Here is a 24028-nt window from a genome sequence, read left to right on the forward strand (position 1 = left end):
GTGGTGTCTCATAGTTTTTATCTTTTGGAGTTGTACCAACTTTAAAAACTGCTTTACAACCATTATATTGTGCCATTTCAGTTCCATCTTTAGCTTTGCCAATTTTTGTGAAGTAATTCCACACTTCTGATGTTGTCTTAGTTTTTTTCTGTTTTGGTTCTACCGAACCAGTTGCCTCCACGCTATCATAAAAAATATGCTATTTTTGTCATTCATTAATCTTCTTAACTTCTTGTAGTTAAATAAACAAGAAGATAACCAAAAAAATATTAGAGTTCCAAAAATTACATGGACACATAATTTATGAATGAAATTAATCCAAGTGCATACTATATGAAGTGAAATAACTAAAGTGCATATGAAAGTAAAGACACAATAAAATCCTTAGATTAAATTAACTAGAGATATTATCATACACTTTATTTTCAAGGAAGAATACAGATTAATTATAGCAAAGTGATATGCTTTAATTTTCATTCTTAAAAGAAAATGGATCAACTAAATAAATTAAAGAGCTCATGCAATTTGACATAGAATAAATAAATAAATAAATAAATAAATAAATAAATAAATAAATAAAGGCATAATAAATTATTGCAGGGTATGATCATATAAAGAATTTCTTATCAAGGTAACTTTTTCATTGTAATACATGTATATTCATATAATAGTATTGATTTGACCGGTCATTTTTAGCATTTGCATTCAGTTTGGTGGTTTGAGGTCATGAGTAGCTTCATATAGTGTACTAAGACTTGGAACCATCAAAATATCGTTCCGAGGTCGTAAGCACAAAAACCAAACTCCGGTCAACTCTTATAACCTAAGCCTCCAACCAAGGGACTAAGTGCCCTAATCAATCCAAAACTCTCCCGAAAATGCACCAATCACTCTGACAAGTCACATAACCACAAATACACATATGTAAAGCATCAAATAGAGAACATGTCTAAAATACTCAAAATGATCAGCTAGTTGTTAGACTTTCTCTCCCATTCCGACGTGGGATACGCCTAAGGTGACATGTGCATCCCTTCTTCAGAATCTTGCCAACCTAGAAGCCTGACAGTCCTGCTTGACCTGCCCTCATCGGTCCATTCTCCGTCACAAACATAAAAAAAAAATACAACATGTTTCAAAATTAAACTTACAAACTCGTTCCCACATATACATGGTTGTCCAAACATCTTTTAAGGTTTCATGCTATTTTACGATCGTTCAATATTTAGTTTACTCATAATGATCATTTAAGGGGGATAAAGTCTCTAGTCCAAGCTAAGAAAAATGCATAATTATGACGTCAAAAATTAGTCAAGGAACGACAATCTATACTAATAAGGTTTAATAATGTCCAATACATCTAAACAACTCATTACTCAAATTTGAATTTTAGGTCGTCAATAAACCTCTGATAAAGCTAGCCAAATGTGATCATTCCTATTAATCCATAGAATTTTTTTTACATCAAGGACGGGGAAGGAGGAAAAAAAATAAAGGATAAATTCCACTCTCACCTTACAGAGACAGGCTATAACAATATTAATACTAGTAATAGTCCAATTTATGATTATGAGGACTCTTATCTGAATAATAATAACACGGGGAATACAAAAATTTTTAAATTGCAACTGCTTGATAAAAAAAATGAAAATTTACCTCTTCTGGTTTCAACAGCCTCTTGTGAGTCTTCTTTTCGATTATAATCGATGGAATCGACCATTTCGCTACATAAAGAATAATCGATTTGAACAGGCCATAAAAACAAAAATGTCACAATATTTTTAAAGAAATGCCACATATCCTACTGATAGGGTTTGAACCCTCCACTTCGGCATGGAGCTCATCAAATGAGTTGTTCCTCAACTCTCTCTTTTAAAATAAAAACCTTTAACCAGTACTACAAAAAATCCTTTATATTAATCCATAGAGTTTCTATGTCAACAGTCTTATTAATCTATTGTAAATCACTCATTTTCCATTACATTCAATAATTTAATTACAACTGTCAAAATTTCTAATTTAATAAATTTTTATAATTTAAATTATATATGGTTTCAGCAAATAATTCCAAAATATCAACTGTAATCTTACCTCAATGTTAAATGATGATTTGAAGTAAACTCTCTCTAAAATATATACATTGAAATAACTTACCTTTCTCTTAATGCTAGGGTAATATTAAGCCAAAAGTTTAACAAAGTACATAATTACTCAATTTCAAATAGCAAAGGTGCAATTTGATCATTTCCCTTTTTATATATATAGTGTGTGTATATATATATATATATTTCTTTTTTTCTTTTTATTGTCCATATATTATTTATTGTTATAAAATAAAAACTGTAAAGTAAAGACAAGTATAGAGAGAAACTAATATATTATTCAAACTTCAAACTTCTGTACATAATGAACTGAATTCTCCTCTATTTATATAAGAAAGGAAGCTGTTGTGTAAGCTGCTACTGCAAGCTGCTATTATACCAGATATAGATAATCTTCTACTGAGAGTAATGTTTATCCATAACGGAGTACTGAAATGATAAGCTCATTGTACCAGGTATAGATAATCTCCTACTGGGGGTAATATTTATCCATAACGAGTACTGAAAGGATAAGCTCATTATATCCGGTATGGATAATCTTCTACCAGGGGTAATGTTTATCTATAACCGAGTATCGAAAGGATAAGCTTATTATATCCCTTATGGATAAATTTCTACCGGAGGTAATGTTTATCCATAACCGAATATCGAAAGGATAAGCTTATTATACCCGGTATGAATAATCTTCTACCGAGAGTAATATTTATCCATAACTGAGTATCGAAAGGATAAGCTTATTATACCCGGTATGGATAATCTTTTACCGAGGGTAATATTTATCCATAACCGGGTGCCGAAGTGATAAGCTTCTTTAGGAGGCTTATTTCCAATAGAGTACTAAATAGATAAACATATTTACGGCGGAGTACCATATGGATAAGCTACTAAATGAACATCCATAATATAATATATTCATAACACTCCACCTTGGATGTTTATTAAAAGATAATGTGCCTCATTAAAACCTTACTAGAAAAAATCCCGTGGAAAAAAAAATCCAGTGAAGGAAAAAGAGTACACATATTTAGTAATACGCATTGCTGCCTGCCTCATTAAAAACCTTATAAGGAAAACCCTGTGGGAAAGACCTTAGTAAGGGAAAGAGTACAACGCGCATTTTACCCCCTGAAGAAAACCTTATTTCAAATATTTGAGTCTCCGTATTCCAATCTTGTATACCATATTCTCAAAAGTTGAAGTTGGTAAAGACAATCTGCTGGATTGTCAATTGAACTAATTTGATGCACATAAATGTCACAATTTTTCTGAAGATCATGTGTGTAGAATAATTCTGGTGAAATATTCTTTGTTCTATCTCCTTTTATAAATCCTCCCTTTAATTAGGCTATGCATGCAACATTGTCTCTGTATAATATTGTGGGTCTTTTATCACACTCTAACCCACATGTTTCTTGAATGAATCACTGATCTCAATCATATGCACTCCCTGCTTGCCGGTTTAAGATCGAGCTTTATGGGGATCAGATAAATAACCTGCATCTGCATAACCAATACGATCTGCACCACTTTTGTTAGCATTATCAAAATAAATAAGTGCACCATCTATAGCGAGATAGAGTATTTCAGGACGAAGGAGTTCCTCATCCTCTTCTAGAGGTTGGAACGCATCCTTATTCACTTCAAGTGATTGAATATCCATTGGTGTACTTAATGTACTTTGTCCATGTAAAAGCATTTTAAGACTTTTTTGGAGCTCTTCTGGAGTTCCAATAAGATTATGCCATCAACATAAATAATAAGTATAACAAATTCTGATGACATTTTCTTAATAAAAATATATATACAAATAATATCATTTATCTAACCTTCTTTCAGCAAATTGTCATTGAGGCGATTATACCACATGCGCCCAAATTGCTTTAAACCGTACAAAGATCTTTGTAATTTGATCGAGTACATTTTTCGAGACTTTGAATTATATGCTTCAAGCATTTTAAATCCTTCAGGGATCTTCATACAGACTTAATCAAATAAGTCATATAGATTATGCCTTGCATTTAAATGGCATGACATCTCCAAGTGCCTGGACTGCAGGTCTGATCCTCACAATCTTTTACAATATTATGCACTATGTTGTATCAAATATATCGTCGACAATCATTTTGTATCGGTTCCTAAGCAGCATAACCTGTTGAGATCTCATAACTTTCTTTATTTTCAGGTACCTGAACTTTTTCGGGAGTTTCATGAAATGTTATGTCGTGGGCTCTTCTAGAGCTTATTTCCTCCTCATTATGATCATTTTGATCATTAGCTCCTACTATTTTTCAAGGATTGTTACCTTTGGAACCGATTGGTCTACCACGCTTCATGCGTACAATAAACTCTATCCTTCAGGGACTTTAATTTTAATAGGAGCATTTGCAGCTGAAATATGATATTTAATTTTGGATCAGCAAATGCTTCTGGCATTCAACTTGAATTATCTTTTAAGTGAGGATCATGATAATTCGATTCATATTCATATAGCATATTTTTCAGCTGTTTATTCCATCCCCCAAATGTTAGAAAAAATAACATATATACCCAATCATCTTTGGGAAATATATCTTTGTGCATTATGGTAGAGAAATTAATCATATACCACGCAGCAAAAGATAGTAAAAATATTTGGTTTCTGATCCTAAACCAATTGTGAAGGGAGGATTTATCATATATTGTTGGTCTGATGCATACATGTGTTGTTATATGCAATTTAGAAAATCTTAGACCAAAACATGAAGTTTTGTTCTCATAAGCAATTGTTTAGCCATTAATAGGATGTATTCAATGCTAAATCAGCTTGGATATAAACCAGCATTATCAAGATGAACTGTCTTGATTTTATAATCTAAAAATTATGCTCTTAATCGAGAAAAGCAATTCCAAATGTCAAACTGCAGGTTGACAATAATTACACATGTAACTATCTCATATATATGTATCTATAAGTGGTTCACATGATAGGTGAACGGGCACATATTCACCTTTTATATATTCCAGAATCCAGGGGTCTTAGTCTTAACTTTAGCCGGTATAACCAATTTATTATGAGAACAAACAATACAAGAGAATTCTTGAAGAATCTTCTGGTTCTTCAGTATATGCTTATCAGAATTGTCAAATAGCTCATTTAAAAATGGCAAATGAAAACTTCAAATTTACCATGGCATGTGCTATCTCTTGGCATAAATTTTTGCATTAGTAAACTTCTGGTTTACTATGATACATGATGTAGTATAAATTGAAGAATAAGGCGGGTAACTTCTCACATACATATTTTTTTACCCCCCTATGATTGTGGAAACATGAGGATTTTCAATCTTCTAGTCATTTGTAGTCTCAATATGATAGTCATTTGTATTAGTAAACTTTAGGTTTAATACAACATATGTTTTGACCACAATCATATAATATGAATGACATATTTGTATATAAGCTCTTCAAGCGCCTTCACGCTGCTTAAAGGATAAAGGGGTCCCGGTTGACTATATTAGGGTGATTAAAGACATGTATGATAGAGCTAAGACTCGGGTTAGGACAGTAGGAGGCGACTCTTAACACTTTCCAGTTATTACGGGGTTGCACCAAGGGTCTGCGCTCAGCCCATTCCTATTTGCCCTGGTGATGGATGCACTGACTCATCATATTCAAGGGGAGGTGCCATGGTGCATGCTATTCGCTGATGACATTATTCTAATTGACGAGACACGAGGCGGCGTCAACGAGAGGCTAGAGATTTGGAGACATGCTCTTGAGTCTAAAGGTTTCAAGTTGAGCAGGACGAAGACGGAATACCTCGAGTGCAAATTTGGAGTTGAGCCGACGGAAGCGGGAGTTGAAGTGAGGCTTGACTCTCAAGTCATTCCCAAGAGGGGTAGTTTCAAGTACCTTGGATCGGTTATTCAGGGGATCGGGGAGATTGACGAGGATGTCACACACTGTATAGGGGTGGGGTGGATGAAGTGGAGGTTAGCGTCGGGAGTCTTGTGTGACAAGAAAGTGCCACCGTTACTAAAAGGTAAGTTTTATAGAGCAGTGGTTAGGCCTGCAATGTTATATGGAACTGAATGTTGGCCGGTAAAGAACTCACACATCCAGAAGATGAAAGTAGCAGAGATGAGGATGTTGAGGTGGATGTGCGGGCATATAAGGATGGATAAAATTAGGAATGAAGATATTCGAGAGAAGGTGGGTATGGCCCCCATGGAGGACAAGATGCGGGAAGTAAGACTCAGATGGTTCGGGCACATTCAGAGGAGGAGCACTGATGCACCGGTGAAGAGATGTGAGCGACTGACTGTAGTGGGTAGGCGGAGAGGTAGAGGGCGACTTAGGATCAGACGGGGAGAGGTGATCAGACAGGACATGGCGCGACTTAGGATTACTGAGGACATGGTCCTTGACAGAGAATTATGGAGGTCGAACATTAAGGTTGTAGGTTAGGGGAAAGTTGTGAATATTTAAACAGCACAATAGGGTGAGACTAGCCAGTTAGGAGTTAGACTAAGAATGTCATTGGTCGTCTATTGATGCAGGGCTTTACCTGCTAGTTTTTACTATACTAGCCATCTATTTCGTATTTCGTATTTCGTATTCTGTATTTCATATCTCTTATATTACTGTTATTTTATTATGCATTTTTATGGTACTAATATATCGGCTCCTGTTGCTTTTTTGAGCCGAGGGTCTCCTGAAAATAGCCTCTCTACCCATCGGGGTAGGGGTAAGGTCTGCGTGCATATTACCCTCCCCAGACCCCACTTGTGGGATTATATTGGGTCGTTGTTGTTGTTGTTGTTGAATCTAATATTTATCGGACATTACTGGTGTCATGTATCCTCTAGGCAAACAGTTAGCTCTTCAGGAGTTGTTGATACATTTTGTACTATCAAATATTGCTCAGATACTTCTGGTATCATGAGAGAAAATCACAACCAAATAAACAATGTAAAATAATTGTTTAAGCACACGAAAACTCCTCTTCATAATATTTTCCTACTTCAGGAGGCAATTTCAATTGTGTTACTTCTTCAGGAGCAAATTTAAAATACGAAATATTGAGTATATATTCTTTCAATTATATTACCTCTTCTGGAGGTGAATTTTAATATATTCACATCAAGATCGCGTTCATATTTATCCGACTTATTAATATTGTCACATTCACTTCAGGGAATGGATTAATACTATCAAAAGTTCTCATCCTTCAGGAAATCGAACATAATTATCTGAATTCGCATTAATCACATCAAATTGTGATGCCTCAACCTCTTTTAAAATATTTACTACTTCAGGAGCAAATCGAGGCGTGCATTTAATATAGAGAATATTTATGTTGCTTATCTTCAATTGTAACCATAGAAAGCCTAAATTATCACTTCTGGTGATCATAGGCATATACCACCTCTTGTGGTTAACAAAATATAATTATAATGAGATGTACGAAATATAACCACTTCTGGTGGTTGTATATTTCTTGCAAACTCTGCTAGAGTTTAAGTTGATCTAATAATATTATCCATATTTTTCAAAATGACATAAATAAGATATATTATAGTAAACATCATTATCAAATCATAACTTTTATTTATGTACAACAATTATATAACCATACTATCTATTGCAAACAACAAAAATTAAAATATTTACATTTCTATAGATTCATCACTGATCACATGACTTGTTTCTCCATCAGGGAGTGCAAGGTAATCAGCTACATCCAAATGCATGAAGTCTAAATTATCTTCAGAAATAAAATTTGCTTTAGAATTTTTCTCTGTCTTCTTTAGGGAGGCTTGATAAAGCTCAACCAGGTGCTTTGGCGTACGACAAGTACGTGACCAGTGCCCTTTTCCTCCACATCTATAGCATGCATTTCTGCATTTGGTGCTTGCACCGCTTCATGCTTTTGTTCCTTCCTTTTTCACTGCTGGTGGTAAAGAGGGTTCTTTGGTGCATTATTATTACCATGATTAAAATTTCTTCCCTGACCACGACCATGACCACGACTGGGGCCACGACCTCTTTCACGTCTAGTTTGGAAGTTCGTCTCATTCACTTCAGGGAATGGACCAGAACCAGCAGGTCACCTTTCATGGTTTTTCATTAACAACCCATTATGTTGCTCGGCTATAAGAAGATGTGAGATAAGTTCAGAATACTTTTTAAACTCCATCTCTCGATATTGCTGCTGCAGGAGCATATTCGAGGCATGCAAAGTGGTGAAAGTTTTCTCCAACATATCATGATCAGTAATATTATCACCATATAATTTCAATTGGGAAATAATTCTGAACATAGCAGAATTATATTCACTGATAGATTTAAAATCTTGTAGCCTTAGATGAGTCCAATCATAACGTGCCTGTGGAAGAACGACCATCTTCAGGTGGTCATATCTATCTTTCAAATTATTCCACAGTATGACTGGATCTTTAATAGTGAGATATTCCATTTTCAGGCCCTCATCAAGGTGATGGCGTAGGAATATCATTGCTTTGGCACGGTCTTGGTTTGATGCCTGATTTTTATCCTTGATGGTGTCTGCCAGACCCATCGCATCAAGATGAATTTCAGCATCAAGCACCCAAGACATGTAGCTTTTGCCCGATATATCCAGGGCTACAAATTCAAGTTTAGAAAGATTTGACATTATATAGAAAAAGAAAGTTTGTACCTTAGATACTTTCAAAGTATTTGCTCGAGATGACAGAGTCTCATACTGATAACGTGTTATAAAATAAAGACTGTCAAGTAAAGACACATATAGAGAGAAACTGATATATTATTCGAATTTAAACTCGGGTACATAATGAACTGAAATCTCCTCTATTTATAGAACAAAGGAAGCTGCTATTGCAAGCTGCTGTGTAAGCTGCTACTATACCAGATATGGATAATCTTCTACTGAGAATAATGTTTATCCATAATGGAGTAGTGAAAGGATAAACTCATCGTACCAGGTATAGATAATCTTCTACTCGGGGGTAATGTTTGTCTATAACGGAATACTGAAAGGATAAGCTCATTATAACCGGTATGGATAATCTTCTATCAGGGGTAATGTTTATCTATAACCGAGTATCGAAAGGATAAGCTTATTATACCCGGTATGGATAAATTTCTACCGGGGGTAATATTTATCCATACCGAGTATCGAAAGGATAAACTTATTATACCCGATATGGATAATCTTCTACCTAGGGTAATGTTTATCCATAATCGAGTATCAAAAAGATAAGATTATTATATCCGATATGGATAATCTTTTACCGGAGGTAATCTTTATCCATAATCGGGTAGTGAAGTGATAAGCTTTTTCATGAGACTTATTTCCAATAGAGTACTAAATAGATAAACATATTTACGGCGGAGTCCCATATGGATAAGCTTTTTCAGAAAGCTTATTTACAACGAAGTACTAAATGAACATCCATAATATAATATATTAATGACAATATTTCTTTTTTTCCTTTTATGTTGGTATGTTTTTTTAATTTTATTTTTCACCTTCTTCGGTTTGGTTCCACTTTTGTATTTTTGTAGGAACCCTGCTCGTATGCAACAGTCAAACAAAACCATTGTTGAGGGTACTTGTAACACATCTGCCATCTCGGCTTGATCGACCACTCTACCTCCTCTGCACACTTGCTCCTCTCCCGGCGAGCTCTTTCACGATCTCTTTGTTCGGCGAAATCCAGCTGTAAGCTAACAAGCTCCTCCGTTTTCTCTTCCTCTTCAAATTTCCTAATTCCTCATCTAATCAGTAAAACCCTAATTCCTTTCTTCCTACGAAATTTAGTTTAGAATGCGAATTTCTGAATTGTATTTCAATTCTTTTGATGAACTGGTATTAATTCTATGCGTTTGCTCCCAATGCATGAACGAGTGGCTACATCCCGATTTCTCACTGTTGTTTGTGATCTCACAACTTTATTTGCGTTCTTATTTTCTTCACATTTGATGTTGACTTCAAATTTCTTATGAAGTATTAATCTTATTTTATTTCTTATTGACTAATTCCTGGAAGATTAGAAAAAAAGAAGAAGAGAAAAGAAGGCCTAAAGTCGAGATCTTTAATTGTTACATTGTGAGTTTTCAGTAAGAAAGCCGTAAATTCAAGTCTTACAAATACATTTAGATTACTGAATAATGATTTCAATATCGTACCTTTTAATCTGATTTAAAAATGCCCCTTCAACTGCAAATACGTCTATCCATTTGGATCCCTTGTTAATGCTGGTGTGTTTAAAGAACATGATAGTTAACATCTGTAAGTAACTTTTTAGAATGAACTGTATGTAGCTATTCCTATGTTGCAAGCTCTAATCTTGAAGTATGTGTCATATGCAGGTTCTTCTAAGATAGAGTGTTGGTCCAGTTCGCAGTTCTTATAACATGGTAAAGTTTCACCAATTGCTTATTGTTGTTGGACATATGCTTCTTATGCTACCACATAGCTCTCTGTGTGTGTGATTGCGCACGCGCGCGCACACACACACACACATATACATGTATGTCTAATTACCTATCTGTGCGAGTGTGTAATTGGCCTTTCAATTTTAACATCAGCTACTGGCTACCTCGTGTATATAGATGCGTGTTGATATTCCTGCATGCTTAATGCAAAACTAATGCTTAAAATACCAACTTTTAAACCATATGCCCATGATTACTGGTCTTTGAAATGACCGGGCATCCTTCTTGCAGAATTATATCATTGGAGCGTTCAAGCCAGCATGCAACATCTCAATCACATTTTCTGATGGGAAATCCCGGAAACCGGTAGGTTACCAGTGTTAGTCTTGTTTCTTGGTTATAGCTCTTATCATGTTTATAACACTTATCAATGAAGATGAAGCCGTCGGCGGAGATTGATGCCATAATCTGCAGTTGCGTGTAGAAACTTCTGCTCATGGATGTGCTTATTGTTTGTCATTTTCATTTTATTAGCTGACCAGGAGCTTTAGTCATGTTGATGGAAACATTTTGTCTTCAGTGGTGTAAGATAGCCAGTAGGTAAAAAAATGCTCAATATATGTTTCACAAACTGGATGGGAAACATAGTTGATATATTGTTTCTTCTTTGTTTCGGCTAACAGTTTGTTGTTCCATGGGATAATAACCCCCCTTTGATGACCTAAACGCTGCTAGTTGGTCTCTTTATTTGATATTAAATTCATCAATTGTGGATCGAAGTTCAACCTTGTTGCTAGATGTCTATGAAAACTTATTTTAATCGACTTTGTTACAGTATTTCTACATGACTCACCTATCCCAAAAAAGAACTATTTCTGCATGACAGATAATGTAGTTATCAGAAAATAAGGACATGACATGTCTTCTTTAAATATATAGAAAAACCATCAAACCTTAAGCGCAGTTCTATCTTCGTGGCATTAGAACTATAATATCATGTTTATGTGGTGAACAATATAAGTTATCTAGCAACCTAGAGTTAAGGAATAGAATAGAATGGTCGATAGAGGAAGTAATAACAATAAGCATGTTACTTTTACATTATTGGGACGCCTCAACAAAAAGACTTTAAAAAGGAGAAGTTGAATATTGAATTCCAGATCAGATGTGTGCTGCAGTTATATGTCTAATTAGCATAAATCAGATGTAGTGTGAAACAAGATGCAATGCACTTGAATGTGCATGTAAATAGATGCAACCTATATGACTTGAAAAAAATTGAAAAGAAAAAGAATAGGTGCAATCTTTTTGATTTGAACGGTCAGAACAAAACTGGAGATGTTTTCACTTTACAAGTTTACTGTTGGCTTGTTGTGTTCTATTCTTGATTATCTATTTTCTGTTTTACTGTTTGCTTGTTGTGTTCTATTCTTGATTATCTATTTTCTGTTAGGTTCCGTTGAAGAAGGAAAATGGTCAAACTGTTATGGTCCCACTTTTCCATAGTCAAGAAAACATTGTTGGCAAGGTACTTTTCATGTGTCATACTTTTGATTCTTATAATTCTCTTTTATTTTGTTAATTGTCGAAAGGTATCCTTTACCTTTTCTTGAGAATGTAGTTTCTTGTGACTTCAGATTTCTGTAGAGCCAGTATCAGGAAAGAAGGTTGAACATAATGGAATCAAAGTTGAGCTTCTTGGCCAGATAGGTGAGCTGTCAACTGGTCACAATTTTTAACAATTTGCAGTTTCGTGTCCTTCTCAATCAAGTGCATTGACGGCAAATGTTGAGATTAAAATTACATTGATCTTTTCCAGTTTGAACTCTCTCCCCACATATCAATATACCCATTGATTTCTATGATCTGCTTTCTATTTTTTTTTTCTTTCGTTGAGGTGTGGGAAGTGGGTTGGACTAAAGTAACCTCTTTTCCTAACTGATAATTCAGCTAAGGTTGCGGTGAAGCTCTGCTTACCTGTTTCTTTCTCAAAGGAGAAAAAAACTCTGCTTATCAGTTGCGCAGACTGCATGCTGCTTGCTATTGACTTTCAGAAATAACTGCTTTTTTACCCCCTCCCCCCCCCCCTCCAACTCCCAGCGCATGTCACTGGTTCGAACCCTGCCACAAACAAAGCCTGGCATTTAAGTGGAGAAGGGTAGAGGGGCGGACCCATTATCCACCGAGTTTCGAACTGTGTGCCATTGGCCTCGAGGATTTCTCGGTTATAAAAAAAGCTTTGTTTTCAGTTAGTATGCTTATATCTTCATACTAATTATCCTATACTTCAATGAATAAGCCTGCCTTTTTCCTTGTTTTATCCTTATCACCACTATTCATGGTTATGATGTTTCATTGTGTGTGTGGAACCTGCTGCGTGACATTCAAAAAAGGAAGAACTAGCATTCCAGGTCTGATATTGATAAAAAAACTATATAGTTCAGTTAAATTGCTGGTATAATTTTTCTGTGTATAGTCTTTATCGGCTAAACTGCATAACAATTAGAACATCTACTTGACTTATCCAAAACGAAAAACAAGCTTTCCTCCTCGCAGCTTCTCTTTTGTACGTTCATGTTTGCTTTGCTATAAAATTTTAGTTCAGTAAATGTATGGTCTCTTGCTGGTATAATTGTTTTATTTGTAGTCTTTATTTGGCTATGCAGCATTCTAGATATTGCACATCACATCTGTGACTTTTTTTTTGGCTGATATACCTGCTGTGGATAATTAATTCATGTTGCTATTGTCTTTTTTCTCTTGTCCAGAAATGTACTTTGACAGGGGAAACTTTTACGACTTCACATCCCTTGGTAAGTATATCATATATGATGCAAGTGGAAGCAGAACAGGAAAATTTATTACTTAGCTGAGTGAACTGATGACACATGTTTTCTTGGTTGTCTTGTTTAAATTTGACTGTTGCTTCTGACTTGTGAGCTACTATCAGGTTAGATTGTGTTAATTCTTTTAGAGTCTATATTCTAGTACATTGATTTTGCTGTGAGTTTCTCATACTTCCTGTTCATGGGACCTCGGTGAGCAGTCTAATGTTTCTATTTTGTTATGATCTTTACTTGTCTTAGAAGTTGAGTCATAATCTGTAGAACCTATCATATTTAACTATAATTTTAGCCGGAATGCTACATTTTGCAGCTTCTCAATATTTTACATTCTTCATAGTCAAGAATAGAGAATCATGATTGATTTCTGTTTTTTTATACAGCCTTTGTTGTTCTTAGGTGCATTATGCAGACTTTGTTTAATGGTTTTTCCTAGGAAATTAATTGAGGTTGCTAGACTCTCCTTTCCCTTTCTCTTCTACTACTGTTGTTGTCCCGTCATGGCATTATAGTTCTGCCTGGCTGCCTATTCATTCTTTTGCTTGAACCGTCGGCTTTGCTTTATTTATCCATGGTCCAGAGAGACAAGTTTCCTGTCAATCTAGCTGCAGATTTTTGTCAGAGAGCGCAATATTCGGTGTTCTTCAATTGCCAATTGTGGCATGGTAACCTATAAGTTAGGTTATTTCTACTTATCTTTGCTGGACTTCAATGAGCTAAAGCATTTCCATTTGAGCTGTTGTTTAGTGGGTATGCTATTTAGGTGTTGTAAGTTATTTGACATAAAATACTCTGACATCCACTTAGAATTATGGTCTCAAACTTTCCTTGTACTTTTTCCTGCTGGTTTTTCCTTATATATTGCTTCATTTTCTGCATTTAATATTTCTCTCTTTTGTAGTTCGAGAATTGGATGTTCCTGGTGAAATTTATGAAAGGAAAACATATCCTTTTGAGTTTTCAACTGTTGAAATGCCCTATGAAACGTATAATGGTGTTAATGTCCGACTTAGGTAAGTTTCTTTTGTTTTGGAACCTTGCAGCATATATATGATACTTTTATTCAGTTTCTCCCTTGTTTTTTTTTTTTTTTTGGTGGAAAGGATTTTTAATTGTTTGTTTCTGCCATAGAGGTTTATTTGGTACTGTATATGATTGAATCTAGATTTTTTTTCCCTGATAAATGGGAAATTCCTAAGCTCAAGTAGCGCACGGTTCGATATGATTGATTCTAGACTAGTGATGATTCCAACAAGGTTGGGCACATCATAGCATCCTGGTTATTTTCCTCAGTTCTATTTCGGATTAAATTTTATGGAAACTTATTAATTAGTTGTAGCTACACTTATTGGTAGTCAGAACAGGTCGCATAGTTTTTCTGATATGTGAAGTTGCATTAATCTATCTTGATATTATTATATAAGAAGAGTTCTGGCTTGTTGGATGATTTCTGTGACATGATCAAACAAATTAATCAGTTAGTTGTATATTAATCATAATTCATAACGTGCACAAAAGGCAAATTGGTAGTAGGGGGGGGGGGGCATTTTTCACCAAGTTTCGAACCGTGTATCATTGGGCTTCAGGGATTTTTCAGTTATCAAAAAAGAAAAAAAAAAAAGAAAGTTGGTGCCTTGGTGGCTAGCTGATTGCCTACAATTTCCAAGAGAAGTTTTGGTACTTATGGATCATGGAGGGCTTTGTTTATCAAATTATGGAACTCACCATAGAATGCTGAGAGGTGATAAGATGTCAAAGCATGAAGTTATTTTCTGAAGAAAAGCTTGTTATATTCTTTCATTCAAAAAAACAAAAAACAAAATCTTGTTCTATTTATGTTTGACAGGATGCATAGAAAATCTTGTTCTAATACCCCCCCTGTAAACACTATATTTTACAAAAGATACATGTTTCTCTCCTTGAAAACATCTTTTATTCCTTTCAAGCCAAATATTCCACATGACATATAAAGGGATAGTCTTCCATATCAGCTTAGATCTGCTGCCAACTTTCTGTCCTTGCCAACTAAGGAGAAGACTCTTCACATCTTGCGACAACCATAATATATTCAGGAACATTGCCCAAATCCGCCAAGTACTTTCACAGTGAAGCAAACAGATGACTAGAAGACTAGTTCTTTCTCACAAAAAAAGCATCTGCTGTGCAGTTGAAAGCCCCTCCTTTGTAGCAGCTCTTGAGTCAAACAAGCATTTTCTGCAGTCACCCAGTCAAAGCTCGCAACCTTTGAAGGTGCCTTAGTCTTCCATAGCATTTTTCATGGACAGTCCACCTCCCAATTGCTACAGTTTCCTTGCAGCATGCTGTAGCAGCTCTTGACAGGAAAGTATTCCGGTCCTGCTAAAGTTGCAGATCCGAGTATCCATCTTACTAACATCTAGAGTAATATGCTCCAATAAAATAGAAATTGACTGATTTCAGAAACATCCTAGTCATTGAAATTTCTCCTGAATGATAGCTACCGACCATTTCCTGCAAATCAATAAAGCAGACTGTTAACAGTTGGGCTATACAAAATAGGAACTTGTCTTTAAACTTCCCAACTGCCAACCAGGTATCTTCCCAAAACTTTATACTCTTTCCATCCCCCACTTTTGGTTCAATATTCTGCTGAAATTCTCCCCACAGCTTATAAGTATTCCTAAGTATTGATCGTGATGTACATACTCCCTCAGCCCGACCCTTTTCTTTCATGGAAATCAAGGTCTAGTGGTAAGATTGCAGCATGTGGTGTGTTGCTTAGACGCAATTCATATGTTTGAATCCTGCGGCAGTCAAAAGTTTGGTATTTAAAGGGTAGGTCCACTAATTTAACAAGCTTTGAACCGTGTGCCACTGGTCCTAGAGAATTTTCCAGTTATCCAAAAAAAGGAAGTGTGGCTGGCCATTTTAAAGATGAGCATATTAGCATCTGAAATGTGTGAAAGTGAGGCAGTTTACTGAAAATACTCGAACTAGCCAGAAGAACATGAAGTATGAAGTACCAATTACTGAACCAGAAAGATAAAAATGGGCTTTCATTCTGTATCAATTTAATTGAGGTTTTGAAAGTGGTTTGCATAAGTTTTGAAGAGCTGAATGGGAAATAAGACTAACATATGAGGATTTCAGAAATTAGTCATGGAGATTTGAATCAAAGAATGCGCATTCTACTGTGGTGTAGTGTAGTGTATGTGTGTCCATTAATTTTCCTAATTTACTGTTCCTGGTCGTCCATGTACGTATGTCCATTAATTTTCCTAATTTACTGTTCCTGTTCGTCCATGTTACATGTGTTCTGGCTAAAATGTCAGCAGTTTGATAGATCTTATGCCGGACTAACGACAATTATCTCTGGAATTTTGTGTTGGCTTTAGGTATATCCTTAAAGTTACCATCACCCGTGGTTATGCTGGTAGCATAGTTGAATGTCAAGACTTTGTGGTAAAATTCTCTTTCTCTCATTCTTATTTTGCCAATTTTAAATAGTCGGCGTACCTTATGAAGTCCTAATGAGTTATGACATACATTTTCCTTCGTTCGATTTGTTGGATTGTTAAAGTTCATTAATCTTGTGTTCTTGACGTATCCTGTCAAAAATTCACATTATCTTATGGCCTACCCTCACTGCTCATTTAGGGTTGCTCAAAATTAGATTTATCTAGTTAGCAGCCTTTGCCTCTTTACTTTGAATAAAAGAGTCTAGGGCATTCTGAATTTGCATTTCACCCAAACAAAAGGAAAAGAAAAAAAGGTTCTATAGGGCATTTTGATGGAACCACCAAAAGAAAGAATAAGTTCGGAGAAGGGGCCGGCATGGAATTTATATAATACTTTCTGCATCTCAGATTCGTTTCTAGTTGGTTAATTTTGAACCTGTTTCATGGAGATCTTGAGTGTTACTATATTGAGTACTTGCTGAGTTTATTCTTCTAAAGAAAGAGTACTTGCTGAGTTTACGTCTGGCTTTGAATCAGGTGCGCAACTACAGCCCACCTCCTTCAATCAACAATAGTATTAAGGTAATATTCCTTTCTAGATTTTTCTGCATTCACATTAAGGTAATATTCCTTTCTAAATGTGGGTATTAAGGTAATACCCACATTTTCATTAAACTTGTACACGGAAACATGAAAAGGAAAACAATATTAGACAGCTTGCTGGGTTGGGAGTGAAATGGCTCAAAAGTCTGACTAGTGGACATGGTACTTATAACAAAGTGGCTGACATGGTGATGATATCAAGACACTCACATCTGAGGATCACAATAGGTATCGGAGAGGAGAATTGCACTGCTAGGAGTGCTTATCTGTTTCTATTGTTTAAATTTGCAGATGGAAGTCGGAATTGAAGATTGCCTTCATATTGAGTTCGAGTACAATAAAAGCAAGTGAGTAAAACGTTAATAGTAGTTTGTGTCTTTGGATTTTCATGCCCCACCTTTTCAACTATTACAATGTTCAATCATAACTATGAAGATCACTTACTCCTAGTTTAGATGTGTTGCTTTAGCATGAGGGGAACAGCTTTGATTTGCATTAGTGTCTGTTTGTTCACTCTAATCCTGAAAAACAACTCATGCTCATGTTCTGTGTATTTGTTAATGTTTTTTCGCATGGAAGCATCTACTGATTAGAAGTGCCTCTTCTGACGTGCAATATAATATTCCAGGTATCATCTGAAAGATGTTATCATAGGAAAAATATATTTTCTTCTTGTAAGAATTAAGATTAAGAACATGGATCTTGAGATCAGACGCCGAGAATCAACAGGTTCTGGGGCAAATACCCATGTTGAAACGGAAACGCTGGCCAAGTTTGAGTTGATGGATGGTGCTCCCGTCAGAGGTATATTCAGTCACACTTTAATAGTCGAGCAGTTATCTTCTTCATTGACTTTTGGTTAATATATTGTTGATGTTTGTGCTCGATTGACAGGCGAATCAATACCCATTAGACTCTTCCTTAGTCCATATGAACTGACTCCAACATATCGTAATATCAACAACAAATTTAGTGTGAAATACTATCTGAATCTTGTTCTTGTTGATGAAGAGGACCGTCGGTACTTCAAGCAGCAAGAGATCACTATGTTCCGCCTAGCAGAAACTTCCGTAATAAATCAAGCTGTTGGCGCTTGAGAATGGCTTATTGCCTTGCTATTCTGCCTCGATCTTTGTATTCTGAGATATCTTTATGCGCTTGAGATGGCCATTCTACAAAGGTGCTGAAATGACTTTTTATTGGTAGATTGCGGTATCTGGGAGAACATACTTGCAATTTGTATAGAGTAGGCAGTTGTGTACATGAATATTGAAGTTGGAATCTCTAGTTGATGTTTTTGAGGAACACTGGGTCAAAGGGACAAGGGATTAAGTTAAACCGCAATAAGGAAACCTAATTTAGCTCGTTGTACTTTGTATTGCATTGGATGTTTATCTTGATTGCTTCTTCTTTTGTTGCTCTAAGGGTTTTATTGTATTTTTGCTGCTTTTCTCCGATAATGACATGAGTGACTTATCATTGATTCCTCTACTTCTAATTTCTTTTCTCCTTTTTTCTTTTTAAAGTCCTTTTCTGGCCTTTATATGAACATTTGTTTTGTTAGGAACCTTGTGCATCCCGATTGATTTTGTAATTTGTGGTGTCAACATGTGAATTATAGTGTTTCTTCTTCAACTGCCCTAAGCCATCTATGAATTCTGTTAGTAATTTCGAATCTCTGTGCTCCTTGTTAAAATTTACAAGGAATATTCTGTCTCTAAAGACCTGTTTTCTCTATATTTTTTCGCCCATTAACATCGGAATGGGAAAGACTCAATTGGACGAGAGATTGACAGGTAATTTGAGGTTTGAACTCTTAACAATGCAATTAGACAGTGAATTTGTGATTCCTTAGTCACTTGGCTGTCATTTTGGAGATATGTAGAGGACCTAATTTCATTTGACACAAATCATATCAACTACTTCCCAACATGGTAGACAAGGATAAGGACAAGTAAACGGTTTATCCAAATACTTTTCTTACTGTAGATAGAATTTGATTATAAAATTGGAATTGCGTTACAAGAAATTGTCTTGTTCTCCGTTTGACATCTAAGCATCTTGACATGGAAACGATCACGTCAGTCGAAGCAACTTACGTGTATTGATCCACAGCTTATATTAAAGTGGATGAGTTACGATATATCAAAGCAGAAAAAAGAAGGAAAAAAAAAGGAGTATAACTTTCATAAGTCCTATTTCCTTGAGGTTTTACATTCTCACCTTTGTACACGTCAATAGTATAGTTGTTGAAAGAAAAACTATATAATAATTGCTAGAGGTAAATAAGTTGAGCTCTCAATGAAGTCACTGTATTTGTATATTGTTGAAGTTGAACAACGCCCCCACTACTGAATCTACTTTATTACGGAGTAGTGTTTTTGTGCATCCTAAATGACTTTTAGGTTTTTGTCGGGATGTTTCGAGAGGACTTGGAAAAAGAACTTGGAGCGTCAAGAGAAAATGATAGAGTTAGCGATAGCAAAAGAATATTCAAACTAATAGATTTTAGGGTTTTATACTAGATTATAATTCAATAATATACAGAATGAAACAATCATAAAATGTAAATATATGTGTTGGTTGAGATAAATGTTATGAGATCTTTCATAATCGAGGTCGTGAACTGCCATCTGAACTAATTCACCACTTTGATGATTGATCTAATTAACTTGTTGATGAGTCATTAACCAATAGAAAATTTTAAATTGAGTGCCCTAAAGATTCTTTTCTGTTTTTGTTTATTCAAGATCTTGTTGGTTACTTGTCCCTTTCCACTAATGACGACTTTAAACAAAATTAACTTTGATTAATCATTTAATTTTGAACTAAACTTTTTGGTAATGGGGACATAAGGAGAATTATCAAATCATCCTCATCCTTATCCTAAAGTACTGCCCGCAGTTGGTTTACTTTAAATATTAGAAAAATACAAAGAAACCTCTATTTTCTGTGACGGAGTTTCCTTTTCTTTTGGCAGATAAATGTTCACAAAGATTAAGATTGACCTCATCTTTGTTCATAAAGGGAATAAAACATCATCCCCCCCCCCCCCCCCCAGTTTTGGGTGTTTGTTAATGAAGTACCAGCCCATGAAGAAAAGTTGATCCAATTAAAACCTTTTTGAAAGAAAATTACATGACATATTTACACAAAATAATTTAACATTAAGAGGTATAGACTAAATTGAGAATATATGGAGTATTACTTTACTTGTGTTGTCTATATGATTTAACTCAATGGAGTGATAACATCAAGTATATATCCAAGACACATATCTTGTCATTAGAGGCGGAGTCAATATTTGAAATTTATGAGTTTGAATTTATCATCGAGTTCACAGGTCGTTTTAATTACTCGGTTTGTAATTAAATATGCATACATATTTAATAATTTTTAATAAAAATATAAAATCTAAATAAAAGCTACTAAATTTATCCAAACTTGTACCTAATATTCTAGTTCTACCCTGACGGTTTTTGGTCAAGTGTAACGTCACTTCTTAATTGCTCCCACACACACACAAAGCTAGAATCTCTCGGATATCGTTCCTATTTAGAAAATAACACAAAAATTGTAAATTTACCTATGAACGTCTATTATGTCTGCAATTTTCTTCTTAAAGAGAAAAATATAAGGTACTTTCATTACGCTATAAAATATAATGGCTGCCTTATAACAAAACAGTAAAAGATCTCACCAGAGAATTGCAAGAGAACTCTGCCGTTGTTCTAAGTGATAGAGACCCTTTATGCCGATGCGGCAAAAACAGCCCTAACATAATAGCGAAAATAATGATGATCACGTTTTTTCATAGTAGCGTAAATAATTCCAATTTAAATACGTTTCCTGATTCATAAAAGAAAATGACTCATTGTCCTCGAAATTCCCACTTCTCTGACTTTATAAAAGCTCAAAACTGGAATTTGCAGAAATCATTATGGGATTGTATTTGTTCCAACATATTAGGATTTCTTAATAGATTACTAGCATAACGATATGTGGTAAAGATTCCCGACCCTTATCAATGAAGTTAGCAATCTCAAATTCTCAAATAGCATACAAGTAAATCATTCTGAGAATTTCATTTTCAGGATTTAAAAATTAAACCAGAGAAGACAAGTTAACAATATAAATCTGGGAAGCTATCTAATAAAGAAATGCTCAAATGCCTTAAAATCAGTTGACGTTTTATTAGCTTTATTTATATCTTTTTTTTTTCTATTGTCGCCTCAGTACAAATTTATCTTAAAATCAGTTGACGGCATGGTTTCTAAGAATTCTCTTCAGGGTGGTTCAAGCTGGAGGCTAGTAAAGCCTTTACTTTAGGCCCAAAATTTTGAGGCCTCAAATATTTTTAATAATAAATTTTATGATTTTTCCGCTTAGATAATATTAAAAATTATAGAAAAAAGAAAAAAATATATAAAATTTTAATTAAACTACTGAAATATTTATATTAATAAACAATATTTTTATAACACTATCCAAAATAATATATTGCAATACATATCTTAAGTCTTATTAACTTGAATTAACCTTAACCAAAATAATAATAACATCATATTTAAGGTTAAAGGCTTAATGTCTTTTAAGACTATTGTATGGACAAAAAGGAAAAAAAGAAAAAGAAAACAACATTAGCTTTTTGTATATTTGTATTCAATTAAAAAGTTTAAGACCTCTTTCTAAATTTAGCTTTAGGCATCTCATTAGATACATTTTCTCTTACCTCTCTAGATTACAAACATGTGAATCGGTAAAATCATTTACTCCCTCTGTTTCATATTATATGAGGTAGTTTGACTTGTCACGAAGTTTAAAAAAAGAAATTTTTACCTTCTATAGCAAAGATTAACACCTTATTTATTTTAAATAAATACCATTTAAAAAAATTATATTCTATAGATACCTTTTAAGGCTTATAGCAAAATATTTAATTTTGGTTACCTCCTAGCCCCAAGCTACTAAATACGCTAATCAGTTACACTATTTTCTTTCTCTCTCTACTTTGATACATCCCATTCTCTTCTCCTATCCCATTAAAATTTCTGATCTTCTCCTCCTTCCGCCGGATTTGTGCAAAGGCCACTTCAGAGCAGGTTCACTCTCTACTTCAGCCGGTTTAAAATCTATGGAACATTTAATCCGGTCGGTTTCTCACCAACAACAGCAGCTGCCGACATATAATAGATGCACTGATTCTTTACACCAACTAACATATAATTAATAAACCAAAAAAGGCATGAAATTTCTCCTTAATGTTTGCTTGTGCAATTAAATATAGCAGCAGTTCGTTAAGCATGATCTCACCAGAATTGGAAGAAGTCATCTTGCCAAACAACTCAGAGTAAAATTTCCACGAAGGCGGCGCATTTTCACTACCAGCTTCCGGTGAACGGCGGATTCGCCGGAAATTAGGATTTGTGCTTGAACAAACACGATGGAGTTTGGGGCTGAGCAACTTGATTTTCTGTTAATATATTTCAATGTATTTTCATGTATTTCATTGTATTCATTGTCTTTTTTTCATTGTAATTCAATGTATCTTGTTGTATTCCATGAATTTCATTGTATTCTCTGTCTTTTTTTCATTGTATTTCAATGTATCCCGTTGTATTCTATGTATTTCATCGTATTCACTGTCTCACTATATGCCATAAATGTATTCATAATTTTTTTTAATTAATATAATTTATGTATTCAGATGTATTATATAATTTCTCTGAAGATTGCTATGTTTTTGGGGTATTTTTCGGTTGAGAATCTTTTTTATAACTGAAAATACAAAATTTGTGTGTTATAATTGAGTTTGTTGAGTTATATTAGGAGTCTATTATGTTAATTGATTCACTTTCCGTTTTAAAAATAGTGTAATCCCCTATTTCACGCCATGAATACAGTCGAATACACTCGAATAAAACAATTGATTAGTTGGACTTCCCTGATTCACACCTATTTTTGCTACTGTATTCATGAATACAAAATAGCTTAAATACATCAAATACATCTTATAACCACATAAAAGGTATCTATAATCCGTAATATAACAAATGCTATCTATAGATGACTAATTACTACTAAAAGATAGTGCTTTATGAAAATTTCCCTAAAAAAAGAAGAAAACTTTTGAAACTTGTAATCTTAAAAGCTTAAGGGGTAGAAAGTTTGTGGGACCATAACATTTGTGTGACTATAAAAGCTTCTCATTAAGGGTAAATGGGTAAAATGAAAGAGTTTAAAATTGAATTATTTCCAAATTTAGAAATGTATCATTTGTTTCGGAACAGACTAAAAGAGAAAGTACCTCATTTAATATGAAACGGAGGAAGTAGTATTTACCAGCTCAACTCTAAAAACCATAAATGAATTGCGTTGTATCTCTTCCTCATCACTATATCAAGCTCAAAACCTTGATATCATGGCATGTAAGAAAGTTTTGTGAACTTGACAACTTGTATGACATATTAGAAGAAAAAAAAGTTTTCATAACTATGTACAATTAAAAAAACACAGGAGAAACTCAAATGCGTACACCGATGGCTGTAATTTTCCTTTTGTCCCCGATTTGTATTCCTGATAGAGGGATGTACACAATACTCAAATTTAGAGATAAAGAATA

At 34.6% G+C, this 24028-nt stretch overlaps 1 protein-coding gene across 1 annotated transcript; it reads left to right on the plus strand.

The window, feature by feature from the left end:
* Positions 1 to 9612: 9612 nt before the first annotated feature.
* Positions 9613 to 18830, plus strand: LOC107828108 (vacuolar protein sorting-associated protein 26A-like). Its single transcript, XM_075225134.1, has 12 exons — positions 9613 to 9807; positions 10458 to 10505; positions 10815 to 10889; positions 11977 to 12051; positions 12161 to 12233; positions 13292 to 13336; positions 14268 to 14379; positions 16741 to 16807; positions 17341 to 17385; positions 17698 to 17753; positions 18035 to 18210; positions 18301 to 18830. The coding sequence occupies exons 2-12, from the start codon at positions 10503 to 10505 to the stop codon at positions 18501 to 18503; spliced, it is 930 nt and encodes a 309-aa protein (XP_075081235.1). The 5' UTR covers positions 9613 to 9807; positions 10458 to 10502; the 3' UTR covers positions 18504 to 18830.
* The last annotated feature ends 5198 nt before the right edge of the window (positions 18831 to 24028 follow it).

This window comes from Nicotiana tabacum, chromosome 11 (genome assembly GCF_000715075.1).
Source record: "Nicotiana tabacum cultivar K326 chromosome 11, ASM71507v2, whole genome shotgun sequence".
In the NCBI taxonomy this organism is placed as follows: Eukaryota; Viridiplantae; Streptophyta; class Magnoliopsida; order Solanales; family Solanaceae; genus Nicotiana; species Nicotiana tabacum.

Coding starts and splice junctions, on each gene's coding strand:
- LOC107828108 (XM_075225134.1), top strand. Junction 10,890..11,976: donor ATGGGAAATCCCGGAAACCG/GTAGGTTACCAG, acceptor ATTTTCTGTTAG/GTTCCGTTGAAGAAGGAAAA. Junction 12,052..12,160: donor AAGAAAACATTGTTGGCAAG/GTACTTTTCATG, acceptor TTGTGACTTCAG/ATTTCTGTAGAGCCAGTATC.